A 15,919-nucleotide genomic window follows, 5' to 3' on the forward strand; every position below is an offset into this window, starting at 1 on the left:
ACACCACTTATTTTTCAGTTTCACTTCAGTCGAGTCAAAAGTAGGACTGGCGGAAAAATCGTTGCGGATTCAAGATCTTTACAGGCTCGTCGTGTAGTAACCGGTAATGACCGTGCGCTCGACTGCGGCTGTGTCTGACTGAAGTAGAGGGATGTGGAGAGCCCTGGCCGCCGCCCTCACCACGCCCGCCACCCGCGTCTCTCCCCTGACACACAGCAGCGGCACCCCGCCAGGCAGCTGATGCTTTGCACCGGCGCCGCGCAGTTGTGAACCAGTGCGGGCCACACAGTTAGCTGCGATCGTTTTAAGAACCGGGCCCCCGTGTGTAAAACAGCTTCAAACGTCTCATTACTGTACAGTTAGTTGGTGTGTTAAATGACTGACATTGAACATGTAAGCGAGAAAAATTGTTGGAAATACCTGAAACTATCCTTAAAGTTTGTTGGAAGTGATTAAGTGCTCTCATTATCGAACACTGGCTCAATATAAGCTAGGTATTTCGCGCGCCCTTTCGAGGAAAGGCCATGTTTTGACGCATCTCAATGTTCCTGTTTATGACGTCACATTTCGTGAATTATGTGTCGTACAAAGATATTATTTTGCGTGTCCATTCAGTGGAACATGTCGATACTGTCTGCAAAATATGTTGCAAATGCAGTTACCAGTAAAGAAGTAAGGAATTAAAACGTTCAAGTTTTTCTGGATCAACAGCGAAAATCTAGTATGCAATATCAGTTTTTGCTTTCATCATTTTGTGGGAGGCGTCGAGAGAGGAAAAATTTAGTAAAGCTTCAGAATTACATGTAAAGGTTGTTAGAAGCATCTAAGTGGTCTCATTCTCAAATATTAGATGCACAATTGTGGTATTTCCATGTAGTGACTTATGCCGCCTGAAGACTTGTACATAGTTTCTAACCCTAATACTTGCGTTGCTGTGATAAACTTTTAGCATACCATATCATTTAATGTGTAGATTAAGACAGAATTTTAAATTTTTAGATTTGGCCAATATTTACACGAAATACTGAAGATCAAGTTTCGTGGCCCTCGGAAGCCGTAAGACGGGCCAGCTGGCAGCGGGTACCGTGCACCGTCGGCCGGGTTAACCGTGTAGTGAAACAGATGAAAGGGGCCCGTACAGACGACAGCGTAACTGGACATTGTCGGGGCCCCGACCTGTTCATTTCCTCACTCCCGTTCAGCAGACGCACGCAAGTCCGTGATGCGTGCCCCTCGATACAGAGCGGCCTGTTGCTTTACGGCAGTAAAAGCAAAAACGCCGACGGAAAAAAAGATAACACGGCTCTTCTCCCCCGCCTCCCCCCACCTGTTGGGGTTCCAGTGTGTGCGGCCTCGGTGTCACAGCGAGTAGGCGGAAATTCCGACACGTGCCGCGAGGTGCCCAGGGACTGACTGATGACTGATTGGTTCAGTGACTGACTGACTGCCTGCCTGCTGGGCAGTGAAAGGGGCAGACTCGCAGCACGGGCGCCGTGCCTTAATCAACCCACAGCAGGGGGCTGGGCTACTGTGGCGGCCAGTGCTCGGGGTGGTCCGTAATTGCTGACTAAGAACCAGTGGGATGTACACTCGAGCATTAACTGAAAGAGTCATTACAACTTAGTGTCGGGAACGCTTAGAAAAAAGCGAACACAGCCCTGAAAGTTACTCTATCCTTCGTACTGGCAGATTACATTTCACATTTCAGGATCTTCAAATCCTCCTCCACTACTACTGTCCCACGCATTGGAAAATCCGTGGCGTTCCACAGATCTCAGCAGGAGTGCGGAAGTTCTCAGATGTGGCCCGAAGATCAAAAGGCACAGGATGTAAGAGCAGGAGATAGTGCTGGTCACTCAACCAGCGAGCCAGAACAGGCTGACAGTGTGGAAGGGGCCACGTCACCAACCAGCCACGTGGAACATCAAGTGGAGTGATTGTAACGGCCTAAAGAACTGCAGGTAGTTTACACCGCTGTAGCTATTCACAGGTGAAACGTTGATGGAAACTGACGCTGGTAGTGGGCCTCCAAGATGGCGTGTGGATTTTCGTTAGTCCGAAGGTGGTAACTGTGTAGATTGAAAATGCCGTCCATTACCTGTACTCTAGAGAGGAATTGTTGATGCTTGGGCGACTCGGTTCAGCAGCCGATCGCAGAATGTTCTATCAGAGCCCGCGTTCAGCCCCTGCAGAGCTTTCGCATGCAGCTGTTTGTGTACCCTTCCCCACACAGACTGCTGCGACAGATGGTGGCGTGCAGCTGGTCACGGAGCACCAGTATTCCCTGAGTGTTCCACAGTTCGGAGAACCTCCTCTTCTCCAACCGTCCACACAATAAATGCAGTCCAGTACAGAGTCTGATTCGATCATTCCCCGTTTGTAAGATGAATCACGGCTGATGCCACGTGACACTCTGTCGAGTGTTTTCCACACGCCGCGAGTCAGTTCCGTTTTTGGTCGCGGTGAAGTGCAGTCGATAGTGGGTGGAGCGTGACCTGATTTCAATGCCTCCCAACGTTCTCTCCACATGGCGTTAATTTCGAAACTGTCCGTTGATGGTAGTGATGTGTGTGTGTGTGGGGGGGATCTAGACTTAAGCCTCTGCAGAGCATCTTCAGTCAGGACACTGCGCATTGGAAGGTGCGGATTGGCTACAGATTTGCTGTACACCCTAACTGCGGACGTAGGGAGGCGCGACATGTGACTCAAAACAGTAGCCCAGGGAGGGGAGAGCTTCTTATTCAGCCACAAATCATTCTCTTCGTCTCATTCAGTTTGCTGTCAGTCTTCTTTACCTGGAGGCTGTTTGACCAGATTGGAGCGTAGTATTTGGCAATCTAGTGCCTAAAAGTCAGTGCTGATGTTGTGAGGGTAGAGTTTTCTAAATGACTTTTAAAAGACACTGTTCGGCCCATTGTTATCTCGGAATATTTTGTGAAACAATTGTAGCGAACTATGTTCTCGTTAAAATATACTTGCAGCTTTAGACGTACTTGTTTATCGTGGACGTGAAAACACGACATATCAGTTTTGCTCTTGTTTGGAATCAGTCTCCAGTTGGCAAAGTATCTGCCTAGCTCTGTAAGGTCTTCCGGGGAGATTCTGCTGCCTTCCTCTACGAACTTGCTGCGGGAGGTAAGAGCAAAGTCGTCAGCACATATAAATTTTGTAGATCTCGTATTTTGTGTATCCGAAATATGTGGGTTAAACGGGACACGGGGCAGCCTTAAGGCAGCCCTTTATTTAGATGTCTGATTTTACTTTTACTGTTACCTGTTGTTAATTGGAAAGGTGTGTCACAGAGAATATATTATTTAATAAGGATCTTATTCGACCGCATGGTACCGCGTTGAGAATTTTGTAAATAAACCTTGCCTCCAAACCGTCTCGTGTGCAGCAGTCAATACACTGCCCTCTTGTTTTCAACCGTTTCTGAGATCCGGCCTCAGTGTGTGACGTTTGGCTGAGTACCTGGTCGACACAACTGCGACGGGGTCCCAATCCATCCATTTCAACCGGAAAGCTTTCTGGTATGAGTGGACCTATTCCCTCTACAACCGTCCTTTCTCTGAAACTTTCTATAACCCGTGGTTCTTTCATTTTATCCAGGTCCCATCTCCTTAAATTCCTACCTTTTTCAGGTTCTTCAGTTTTAGTCCTCAGTTGATAACCAATAAATTGTGGTGAGAGTCCACATCTGCCACTGGAAATGTCCTGCAATTTAAAACCTGGTTCCTAAATCTCTGTCTTACCATTATATAATCTATCTGAGACTTTCCAATGTCTCCAGGACTCTTCCACGTATACAGCCTTCTTTCGTGATTCTTAAACGACGTGTAGCTTAAGCTGCAACGCTAGATTTCCAGTATCCACTTGCGCAGCGTCTTAGTTCTGCGCCGGCCGAAGTGGCCGTGCGGTTAAAGGCGCTGCAGTCTGGAACCGCAAGCCTGCTACGGTCGCAGGTTCGAATCCTGCCTCGGGCATGGATGTTTGTGATGTCCTTAGGTTAGTTAGGTTTCACTAGTTCTAAGTTCTAGGGGACTAATGACCTCAGCAGTTGAGTCCCATAGTGCTCAGAGCCATTTGAACCATTTTTCTTAGTTCTGCATTCGCAAATAATGAAACTGTGTAGATTGTAGTTTACAGTTTTCTGTAGTTTAACAGCGCTAAATTAACGAATGGAAGACTTTGAATATTTCTCGGGTATTCAGCGGGGTGCGGTATTTGGGCAGGCCGGCTTGTCGCCATGTGCGGTTGTCTGCTGCCGGGCGCCGCTCTCGTATCCTCTGGCCGGCCGGAGCTGGCCCAGTCCTCGTCTCGTCAGCTGCCACGACGCGATCCAACTCCCAGGGTGACTGCTGTCGTGCTCGAGGCCGGCGCTCCGTGCAAAGCCGCCGTTTCCGTGTATTAGTCCGTCGTGTTGTCGGTTGTCTTTCACATTGCAAGCCCAGAAGGTGTCGGACTGGCGCAGTCGTAACTCGTGACACGACTGTGGGAGATGCAACACTGCGCCAGAGCGGGCTTCGTCGAGTGTAGGTTGACTGTGTGACGTCGATGTTCGGTGCATCTCTCTGGTACCGTACAGGCAGCCCGGCCTTCGCACGTTTTGCCCGCACTGGCAGGGGATTGCATTCTAAATGAGACTGAGACTGTCATCCTTACAACAGAAAAATGAAATTCTACACTCCTGCTGACACGTCGAGTGTACGAACAAACGCGTACAGCCTGTTGCTGGATGACACCTACAGAGGACAGAATACGATCGTACCAGGGAGACCGCGTCGCTCAGACAGCACGGACGAGCTCGAGTGTCCCACTGTTACCGACACACGAGTTCAACGACGAGCAGTCCACAGCCCACAGTGGCAGAGACCGGCAGTCCACGCCGGCTGCAGCGTCGGTGGCAGTAGGCGGATGTGGCAGGTCGGCTCGGCTCACTGCACCTGGAGTGCTCGTACCCGTCCGTCGGAGGCAGTGACGTTATTCCTCGGCGAGGATGACCAAATGTGGCCCGGTCCTCTGGCTTCGTAAGCGGTATTCACCCCGGTTTCTCAAAGCGTGCCGCTTTCCACAATGTCAGAAGGCTGAAAGGCGTCCTCGTGTAAGGTCACGACACCGTGCAGCGCTGTCAGAGTGACGTCATCGCCAAACAGGCGAGTCAGACATCTCGCTCGAGTACTGTGTGCCACAGTATTTGCAGCATCGGCTCTGCTGCCTCTTTCTAGCTCCGGGCCTAAAATTGCACTCGGCATGCTTCGGCACTGGCTGGGGGAAAAGTTCAGAAATGTTTACATCCACCCCCAGTACGTCTTTCTGTGCTGCAGCCCTACTATCGATCTCTCAAAGGAGAAACTCTTTTGAAGTAGTCCGTTTTAGAACTTCGATTCATTTGTTGTTTGATATTTTTAATTACATAATCAAAAATTTTCAGATGCCGATTTTTTAAAAATAATCGCATTTCTTTCGGGTTATGTCTTCCATAATATATTTTATAACTCCTTATTTCTCTACATGACACACACCCAATTTTAGATTCTATGCTTTACTGCAGCATTCCCCATATGAGAAAGAAGCTCTAAGAAACGGAATAAAAAGCAGCTGCCGTGGACATAGACTTAATGATGGTCAACAAACAAGTGAATTACGCGAACTGAACAAGTGTGAGGAGCGTAAACGCGTCTTGGCGTAAGTAAAGTTATATATAAAGCGTCAGGTTGCTGCCTAACAACTCTGTGACAGTAAAATTCTCTGTTGTCGTATGTCGAGAGATGTCTTGTACCTCGTTTCCTGCGTATTGCATGTGTTGTGTAGTCGTCCGGACGCGCACACGACTGGCGTAACTAATGCTTGTTTTTCTCTGTTTCAGAATCTGAAGAACCAGATAATGACGACGAACCTGTGGGTGGAGCAGGTAAGTCTTTTCCGCCGTCCCAGTGCATTTTTTACACCAACAGCTCGTAGCTTACCTTTCCGCTCCCTAGTTATTGTCTTCTGTAGACACTTAGAGCACACAAGGAGCGTTACTAGGACGTACGTTTCCCAGAAGAACAGCATCTGCAAAGTATACCAACATCTGTACACCACTCTACAGGCCATGGCGGAGGGTATTTTCTAGCAGTGTTATGGATTTTGTGTCCTATTCCGAATGCGGTGATGGCGCAGAGCGTGTGTCCTTTCATTTATTTCCTTCGTTCGTACACTACACACGCACACACGCACACACACACACACACACACACACACACACACACACACATACACACAGTAAATTGGATTTTGCCATTTGGAAGGAGAGACTTTAGGGATGGAGAAAGAGTTACGTTTCAGCCACTGACTGGTACTTCTGTAAAGTATAGTGACAACAAAGTACGACGGGCGCTAGTCTACTCAAACCGATAATTGTGGGAATAACCCCTTTATTACCACGTACGTCTATTTTCGGAAAAAGAAAACAGTTATACTGGAGAGAACGACTGCCCTCCACCTTACCCTGCTCGTTCTTCAAACACAGTGTTTACGTAATACAGAAAACTATCAGAACTCTGCATGCATTAAAGTCAAGATCTGTATAATTACACATCAGAGCCCCTAGGAATTTACATCCTCGAGTCAGCTTCCAAAAAGGTTTCTTCTGTTTCCTGACCTTTACGTCGTTTCTTTACGTGAGCGGCATGTTAAATTTCGGCTTTGTCGAAGTTAGTGGTTGGGGTGGTGGCAGCTCGACGGCCCCTTACTGCGCGCGGCTGGTCCAGCAGTGAAGGGCGCACTTACGTGAACCGCCCCTGCCTTGTGCGCACACGTCAGCGACGAGCAGTGCCCACCGTAGGCAGCGGACGAGCCGCGATCAGTTTCGTGCACTCCAGCTCCCTGATGGAGCTGCAAACGAATCACCCCTCTCTGCTCTTCTTTGCTTTCCTCCGTGTTAACAGTCCACCGACAACTGCGTGCATCCGTGATGTGCCCTACCACAACAGCGGCGGTATGGGAACGGAGCAGTATGGGGCAGTATGGGGCCGCCTGTCGCTTAGGCAGTATTTTACGGTGGGTTTCGGTTTTCATTTGACAGCCCTTATAGGATGCATCCTGCTTTACACACATGCCACGCCGCTCTGAATGAAACACACTTCTTTTAGGGCAGTAAATCGTCTTGGCGACCCCATCTCGAGCATCTCAGCTCAGAGGGAAAAATTAGTCGACCCTACAGGATACAACTCAGCCGCTCCTGCCCTTGATAATACGGGCTCAGTGGCGAAGAAGAACAACGCTCCACTAGTTTCTTCACCTGAGTCCTGTCCTGTTGAAGTGTCCCGTTCTTTACTCTGAACCTGCAGGGTCGCCACGCCGTGGGCATATCGACTGCTACGTCTCACCCGCCGTTCCAAACAATCCGAGACATTCCCAACAGGGTTAAGGTAAGATCATTTATCACGACATTTCCAGATTAGATATTGTGCCCGAGTGTTACTGAAACCAGGAAACTGTGAACACAGGTTGTCATTTTGGAAGATATGCGTGCCCACAGTATAACCATCACGAACATGTCGAGGAAAAGGCACCGAGGATGTTGACATAATGTCCATAGTAAGGTGCGTGAGCGAGCTGTGGTAGAGAAGTAGCCCAAAAACATCACATCATCGCTTATGGCTTCAACTAGACCTTCCACAGAATGCCCCCCAGGAGGCTCACAGTTCTTTTGTACGTGCTCGTCTACAACCGAGCATCAACCTTTGCAGCATTGCTTCCTTCCTGTGCTCCAAACTTCCACTATCCCTTCCCCCTGTGCTTCTCTGTCAGATGCTTTTCTTGGCGCAGACCCAGCTTAGACCTTGTTTGTGATTGGTACTCGAGTTTCCACTTCCGGTGTTCTCTACAACGTTTCATTAAATAAACACATGAACCCCATTTTTGGGTTTGACCTGCCACCAATTTTCAAAATCCTCCAGGAGTGCGGATCGTGCAGGGAAGGTCGCCCAACGTGGCATGTTGTCCACCCTTGTGCCCTTCCATCTTTGTGCCCTTTCCTTTAATAAAGTAATATACGCAAAACAGCACAGTAGCCATCTCACTCTGGGGGAGGAGGGGGGGGGGGCAGGGTCGTCAAGTACCTGCTCGTTGGTAGCCCCTGACCATGCAGGGATTGCACTGCTGGTGCCTTAGCTGAAAACGCCATGTATGCCAAGGAGTATATGCCTGTTGTGATGGGGCCACAGGTTATTGGCCAGACACCTATAGCGAGAGCACCCATTCAGAGAGGTTTGCATTCATGGTAGATGAGTCACAAATGAAGCACATGAAGGTATCTCCTTTTGGTGGCCATAAGTCCCCAGCAGTCTCTGTGAAAGGACAGTCTTCCATCAGTATGGTGAGATACAACCCTAAAATGTTCCCTTCCCTTGCTCTCCCATGGTAGGAACATAGGGCTAAGCAATAAGCAGAACAATACTCCCCCCAATACTTAGTTTGCACAAAGACTGGTGGGGATTGCTTCTTGACTACAAAGCCCAAATTTTTGTGAATATCTTAGAAGACAAGTTTGGGGAAGTGGCAGCCATCTCTAAAATGAAAAGGTTAATTTTGATCAGAACAGCATCCCATGGTCAATCTAGGGCGCTGCCCTCTTGTAAAAAGCTAGATGATATACCAATGCCGGCCGCGGTGGTCTAGCGGTTCTGGCGCTGCAGTCCGGAACCGCGGGACTGCTACGGTCGCAGGTTCGAATCCTGCCTCGGGCATGGGTGTGTGTGATGTCCTTAGGTTAGTTAGGTTTAAGTAGTTCTAAGTTCTAGGGGACTTATGACCTAAGATGTTGAGTCCCATAGTGCTCAGAGCCATTTGAACCATATACCAATGACTGTCACTTCCCATAACAATCTAAACATGGTTCAAGGAATCATTTTCTATCGATACCTGCTCTTCAACTGATGACAAGTTGTGCACCAACATAGTGTGATGGTGTGTACACTTTGTCTACCACGGATATAGGGGACCAAAGGACACCGGTGACTTGATCTTGGCCTTTGAGGGCGATTCATTGCCTGAAAACGTCAAGGTGATGGCACACCAATGCAATGGCAAACCGTATGCCCCTCCCCTCCCTCCCCCATTCTGTGCTTCAAGTGTTTCAAATTCAGTCACATGTCTTTGTGTTATCAGCCAGCACTATCTGTAGAGATTGTGGATGAATATTGCATGCATATGCTCCATATGTCCTTCCCCCCATCTGTGTCAACTGTGGAAAGTACCATTCTCTGTGCTCACCAGGCTGCACTGTTTCCCAGAGAGAGAAGACTAACTTACCAAGAGGCCAAGATGTAGTACAAACAGCTGCACCCAGCGTATGAAACAATGTTATATGCTCCAGCTATAATGACGTCGCCCCCTTTGACGATGGTAGTCCCACCCATTACGCTCTATACAGTGAACTTGTGCCTCTCAAGTACACCTTTGGAGACTGTGATTGATCAGGTAAGGGCATTTCAGGGTATTACCATCTACAATGTTCACCTCTTTCCTGATGGTGAAGTGTCTCAGAACATATTGCTTACATTGGTTTCTCTGCTTCCCAACCTTTCCTAATCATGAGTAATTTCAACGCTGTTAACCCTTTGTGGGGTGGGACCACGATCACTGACCTTAGTAAAGACTTCGAAAACTAACAACTTGACCTTTGACTCTTGAATATTGGCACACACACTTTAGTGTGGCACACAGAACTTTCTCCCTTTGACCTTTTCATCTGCAGCCCTTGTATTCCATCCACTGAAGAGTCCACAATCACCTGTGTGGAAGTTACCACTTCCAGAGATTCCTGTCCCTCCCTCGGCAGCACTCCCACCAATGCCTCTCAGCATAGCAGACTGGGATGCTACCACCTCTGCCGACGCCTGTGGCTCCCTGATGCATGGACATATCGATGAAGTAATTCAGAATACAACTACAGTCGTTCTTAGAGGAGCTGATTTGGCATCCCCTTTCCTCAGGCCCACTCCAACGGAAGACTGTACCTTGGTTGTCATCAAATATCGCAGAGGCCATTGGAGACTATAGGCAGACTCTCCAGTGGCACAAGTGGCACCCATCGATGGAGGACCACAGTGCCTTTAAGTGGATCTGTGCCCTGATCTGCCATCTAATAGAAAGACTGAAGCAAGAAAGTAAATTTCAAACTTTGGACCACATACCTCCTTCGCAGGTCTGGGCTCAGATCAGACACCTTTATGGATACCAGACAAATGCATGTACCAGGTATTACCTTGACTGGCACTGTCTACACTGACCCGGATGATGTCAGCGAACATTTTACTCTGCACTATGCTCAAGCCTCTGTTTCTGAGCATTATCAACTTGCCTTTTGTGTCCTAAAATTATCTTTTACCATATGCCACCTGGAGCTATACAATTTTCCATTCTCCATGTGGGAATTCGCCAGTGGTGTAGCCAACTGCCATGCTGCAGTCTCAGGGCTAGACTGCTTCCAGAACCAAATGAACAAGCACCTATCAGTGGATTGTCAACGTTGTATCCTTGCCAGCATCAGCCACATCTGGAGCGAGGGCGAGCTCCCATCCCAATGGCGAGAAAGCATCGTCGTTCCAGTACTGAAACCGTGTAAGCACCCGCTAGAGATGGACAGTTATCGCCCAATTAGTTTCACTGTAGCTCACTGTAAGTTTCTTGAACACTCAGGCACCCGGTAGCTGTGTTGGCTCTTGAGCTTGGGGACCTCTAGCTTCGTCCCATGGTGGTTTTTGCCAAGACCATTCCACTAGTGGTAACCTGGTTTACCTGGAGTCTGCCATGTGAACAGTTCTTGCTCGAAGTCAAGACCTTACAGCTATCTTCCCCGACTTGCAGAAGGCTTATGACAACACATGGCAACAGCACATCCTTGCTACCTTACACAAGTGGGGCCTCCGGGGTCTACTTCCTATTTTAATCCACAACTTCCTGTAGCAGTATACATTCCACGTACAAGTTTGTGCTTTCCACAGTACCCCATATCCAAGAGGATGAGATGCCACAGGGCTCTGTACTTGTGTCTCTCTCTTTCTAGTAGCCATCAAATGTCTAGCAGCAGCTGTGGGGTCCTCCTTCTATGCTGACGAATTTTGCCTCTACTGTTGCTCCTCTAGTCCGTGTATCGCTGAACGTCGACTGCAAGGCGCCATACAAAAAGCACAAGCATGAACCCTCGTCCATGGCCGCCAGTACGCATGTCATGCACTTCTGTCAACGTTGTACCATTTGCCCACAACCAGCACGTTATATCGACAGCTAGCTACTTACTGTGGTGGAGACTTATGGGTCTTTAGGACTGGTCTTTGATTCTCAGTTGATGTGGGGACCCCATCTTCGCCAGATTAAGCGAAAGTACTGGCTGCACCTCAGTACACCTTACTGCCTGAGTAACACCAGCTGGGATGCATACCACACTATCCTTTTATAGCTTTACAAAGGCCCGACACAATTCAATTTTGATTGTGAGAGTCTGGCACACGACTCAGCAGCGCCCCCAGCATTGCAGGCACTGGATCCAATGCTCCACTGTGGGTTTCAGCTTGCAATAGGATCCTATCAGATTAGTCCTGTGAATATTTTACTCGTGGAGGCTTGGTTTCCTACATTGCCAATCAGGCGCTGACAACCGCTTGTCAGTTACGTTGCCCACACCTGCAGCTTTCCTAAGCATCTGAACTGCCATCACCTCTTTCCAAACACAGAAATCCATCTCCTGCAATGGTGTCCAAGTGCAGTGATTACAATCACTATCCATGTCTGGTCCCTCCTTTCTGAACCCTGATTGTGTGCTCTCCCTCCACCACAGCGGCGCATCCAGGAATTCAGAAGTAGTCCACATTGATGGCTCGATGGTTGCTGGATACGTGAGCTTTGAATTGCTCTCCTTTCCAGATGACTGTAGTGTTTTCACGTGGAGTTGGTTGCTATCTCTCGTATTCTTGAGCATATCTGTTCCTATACCAGTGGGATCCTTCCTCATCTGTAGTGACTCAAGCAGTTTCGAAGCTCTCGACTAGTGTTACTTTCGATCAGTGCCATTCAAGATTCGCTGTGTGCCCTAGAGCAATGTGGATACTCAGTGACCTTCATCTGGAGCCTGGGCCATGCTGGGATCTTGGGGAATGAACACTCATTGATAGCCTGGCCAAACTGGCTGCCTGTAAACCAGCTCTTGAGATCGGTATTTCGGAAACAGACCTCTGATCTGTATTATAGCTCCAAGTTTTGAAATCTGGAATATGGAATATCTCAGTCTGACTTCACTAAACAAACCACTGGTGGTAAAGGAGATTACAAATTGTGGATCTCCTTGCAGACCTCTCACAAGGACTCTACCGCCCTTTGCAGGGTCTGTATCGGCCATACTTGGCTGACTCGTGGTCATCTCCGCCCCAGTGTCACTGTGGTTCCTGTTTTCTGGTGGTCCACATTTTGATGGACTGTCCCAACCTAGCAGCCCTGCAGGGGACTCATAACCCTGACTCGCAACCCCTGGTGTAAGAGATGATGCGCCAGCGGCTGATGTAGTTTACATTTTATTGGTGAAAGGGGTTTTATCACTCTCTTTAATGGAGGGCCACTTAACCTCAACGGCCCATTGAGGGGTCGGTAGCATACTCTGATGCCTCCTCAGCACAGAATCGGCTAGAGCTGTTTGGCTTGGTGGACCAACCCAGTTCTCACCCTCCCTGGTCTTTTTCTCTCCCCCACCCCGTCTCGCATTGTCTGTTACACTTGCTTGTGTTTTGTCTCTCTGCTTTTCCCTTGCGCTGTGTGTGACGTTACTCTCCGAGGCAATCTCAGTGTCGACTTCCTCCTGTAAGGCGCTGGGGGATGTATGCCCCTCGTTGCACTCTGCTTTAAGGGGCTTCTGGCTGCTCCCTAGATGGGGTACCTTGCTTGCCTTTCTTCCTCGTCTCCCTTTTCTCTTTTTGTCCCTTACTTCAACTCCACTGACAGAACTTGGGGTTTTCGTTCACTGGGTTTGGCACGTTAGGCTATATCTGATCTACAGCCACGTAGAGCTGTCTGCTCGAGGAAAAAGGGACTGATGACCTTGTAGTTTAGCCTCTCGAATCATCCAACCAACCAACCGATCCGCACACTGCGGGTTAAACGCCTCACTGAGCCGTCGGCGCAATCGTCGCCGTTCAGCCGTGACTCGTCGGACCCCACTGTAGTCCCCAGGCAGCTGTGTACAGCTTCTGGATGTTCCCCTCATTCGAGGCGCGGAGCTTCACGTGGCGTTGTGAGAAATGGTGCTTTGTGAGATAGGCGACTCCGAATTCCACTGTGTGCAGTTCCCTTCACCGTCTCTTCTCGGAAGCTGTTTGAGGCGGACTGTCAGCAGCAGTTCCCGTGGGGTTTGAAACCAGTTGTCATTGGCGAGGCGTCTCACTTGTCTCTGGTCCCTGTCCGTTTGTATCTCCCCCCCAACCACTGTTCCTGACCAGCGTTACAGGGCGGCGCGTGCTGCACCCTTCCTTGAAGACACGCTGGGTTGTCCTCGTCTGTACACCTGTGTATGGGGCAGGTTCCTTCGGGTTTTGTTCACGGACACGTCCAGAATAGGACAGCTCCGGGTCTAGCCTTCTCACTGCACGCGTCATCAGCAGCGGAGAGTTAGAGGAGCACGTACCTGGAAGCAGCCTGTAGCTCTACAAGCTGAGTAGTGTGCTCTCTTAACGGGGGAGGTCTAAACAGCATTTTGGAAGGTGAGCTATTTTGCGTCAAGTCAACATCAGACTCACGCAGCCGTGGTTGCATGTGTCTATCACAATCTTCCTGTCTCAACGCAGGTACACTGACGGAAAAAATCGCAACACCAAAAAATAATTAGAGTAATGACATTTCGGGAATACATTCATCTAGGCAACGTATGTAAGTTATTAACATTCCAACATCACAGTGTGAGGCGGCGGGTTAATAATAATAACAAATCATAAGTAATACGAAATATTAGAATACTGTTCGCCGTGTTTTGCAAGAGCCTGGAAACTATTTTTGTGGTCAGCCAGAAAGCGATGGAGAACGTACTGACCATAGTTTCCAGTAAGCAAGTCAACATTCTTTTCCAGCCCACTGAAAGAAATGTTTCTATTCTGTACTTACTCAGCGGGCTCAGGAACTATGATTATAAATGAAGATGTTGAGTTCTAGTTGATAGATATATTTGATAAATTTTCACATGCACACCATTATTTTAATAGTAATAATAAATCTCTCTAATCTTAACAGCACTATGAGCAGTTCAGAGGCGACCTTTACAGTAAGTTCCCAATAAACGATCTTTCGCCCTGACTTGTGATAATCAAAATAGTTGCTCGTCACAAAAGTGGAAAATAATTGTCACCACTTGGCACGCGGATTTGTTAAGATAAATGCGCGCGGCACAGTGACAGTTACTTCCGCGAAATATAATCTACCCAGGACGGGGTACAGTCCTCGCTATTTCACTTCCTATTTGTACCGAAAAAACGTGAGTTTAATTGCGGTCTTGCTGTGACGTCATCCGAGGCATCGCGTACTCCGGCGTTTGACTGATGTGGACCGTACGGTAGCTGGGTGCGAACTCAAGTCTTGCCTGTCGGGCCGTATTTATATACAGGCGCAGCGGACAGCTGCTGCTATCCGTTCTATGCCCAAGCAGCAGCCTTTAAGCGGCCACTTTCTCGGACACGCAAAGTGTCATGAATCAGTTTAGAATCTTCGTAATTTATGTATGAATGTAGTTAAGTTGGATATAATCACAGAAAAAGGCTTACCTCGCCTACATACAAATTTTTAGAACGGTACTGACAGTAGAACATGACCTCTGAACTACAACTTTAAGAGGTCTTTGATTTGTTATTATTTACCTCCAGGTCTTGAAACTTGTTATAGCTCTATTATTTAATAGGTTTCATCACGTGCTGTAATCAGTACTTTCGATCATTAATATAACAGATACTTAATCTACTACATATAAGGACATTTTTGTTCGAAATTTAGTTTTCAGTAAATTACTCGAAAACTATTAGAGGTAGCTTGATGGGGTCTCGTAGTTACTACTTTTATGTTGAACTGAAGCGTCACACAAGGTTTTGGCTTTCTAGCTTTATTATTGAGTGCCACTTATTCTTCGAAAAAATGTGGATTCTGACTAAAATTTTGTTCCGATCAAGTTGAAACTTGTACCAGGTAATTTTGACATACATCTGCACCTTATGACCAGTTTTTGGCTTCCTAGCTTTATTATTTTATTCTTAAAACGATGTATTTAGCGCAACAGGTCGGATCACCAGAGTGACGTAGTCAAGGTGCGTGAGATAAGCACAGGAGTGCTCTCGCTGCCACACGAAATCGCACCGCAGCAGCAGGTGCAGTGCGTCCAGACGGGTCGGTCTCGGGCCTTTCAGTGAGCCCCCTTTTAACCAATACACAGCCGACTGGCACCAGAAAACACAGCAGGCCTGTACTCCGGCCTCTAACGAGCGCTCACTTGACGGGACGTGTTTTGGGGTCAGTGGAATGCACGCCACAGGACGTCTGGCTCGGAGGTGACCGTGAAGTAACCGATGTGTAACGACAGTTCGTTGAGTTAGTGTGGCGCCAGCTGCTGCTGCGGATGCGCCAGAGTCATCCGCCGAACACGATGGCCGGCCGGGGTCATCGCTGCCAGCAGTCATGTACAGTGGCTGCTCTGCTGCCAATATCGCAGGAGGAAGATCCAGATTCTCCTAGCACTACTATACGACCTCGTTCAACTCAGTGATGTGCCGATAATGGCGTCTTTGTCGTCTTAAATGCATTCCTGACATCGACTCACCACGTCCATTGTCAAAGGTAAATAGCGCTTAAGATCGTTACAGCGTGTACTCGAGGCAAACCTGATATGCATCCTCATAATGGTTCTGGTAAC

General features: G+C 48.3%; 1 protein-coding gene across 1 annotated transcript in view; it reads left to right on the forward strand.

The window, feature by feature from the left end:
* Window positions 1-15,919, forward strand: part of LOC126215300 (acetylcholine receptor subunit alpha-like) — a 586,475-nt gene that overhangs the window by 358,205 nt on the left and 212,351 nt on the right. Inside the window, exon 4 of the mRNA XM_049941983.1 lies at window positions 5,867-5,911. Within this exon, the coding sequence (XP_049797940.1) occupies window positions 5,867-5,911 (45 nt within the window). The remainder of the gene's footprint in view (window positions 1-5,866; window positions 5,912-15,919) is intronic.

Source organism: Schistocerca nitens, chromosome 12 (genome assembly GCF_023898315.1).
Source record: "Schistocerca nitens isolate TAMUIC-IGC-003100 chromosome 12, iqSchNite1.1, whole genome shotgun sequence".
Classification (NCBI taxonomy): domain Eukaryota; kingdom Metazoa; phylum Arthropoda; class Insecta; order Orthoptera; family Acrididae; genus Schistocerca; species Schistocerca nitens.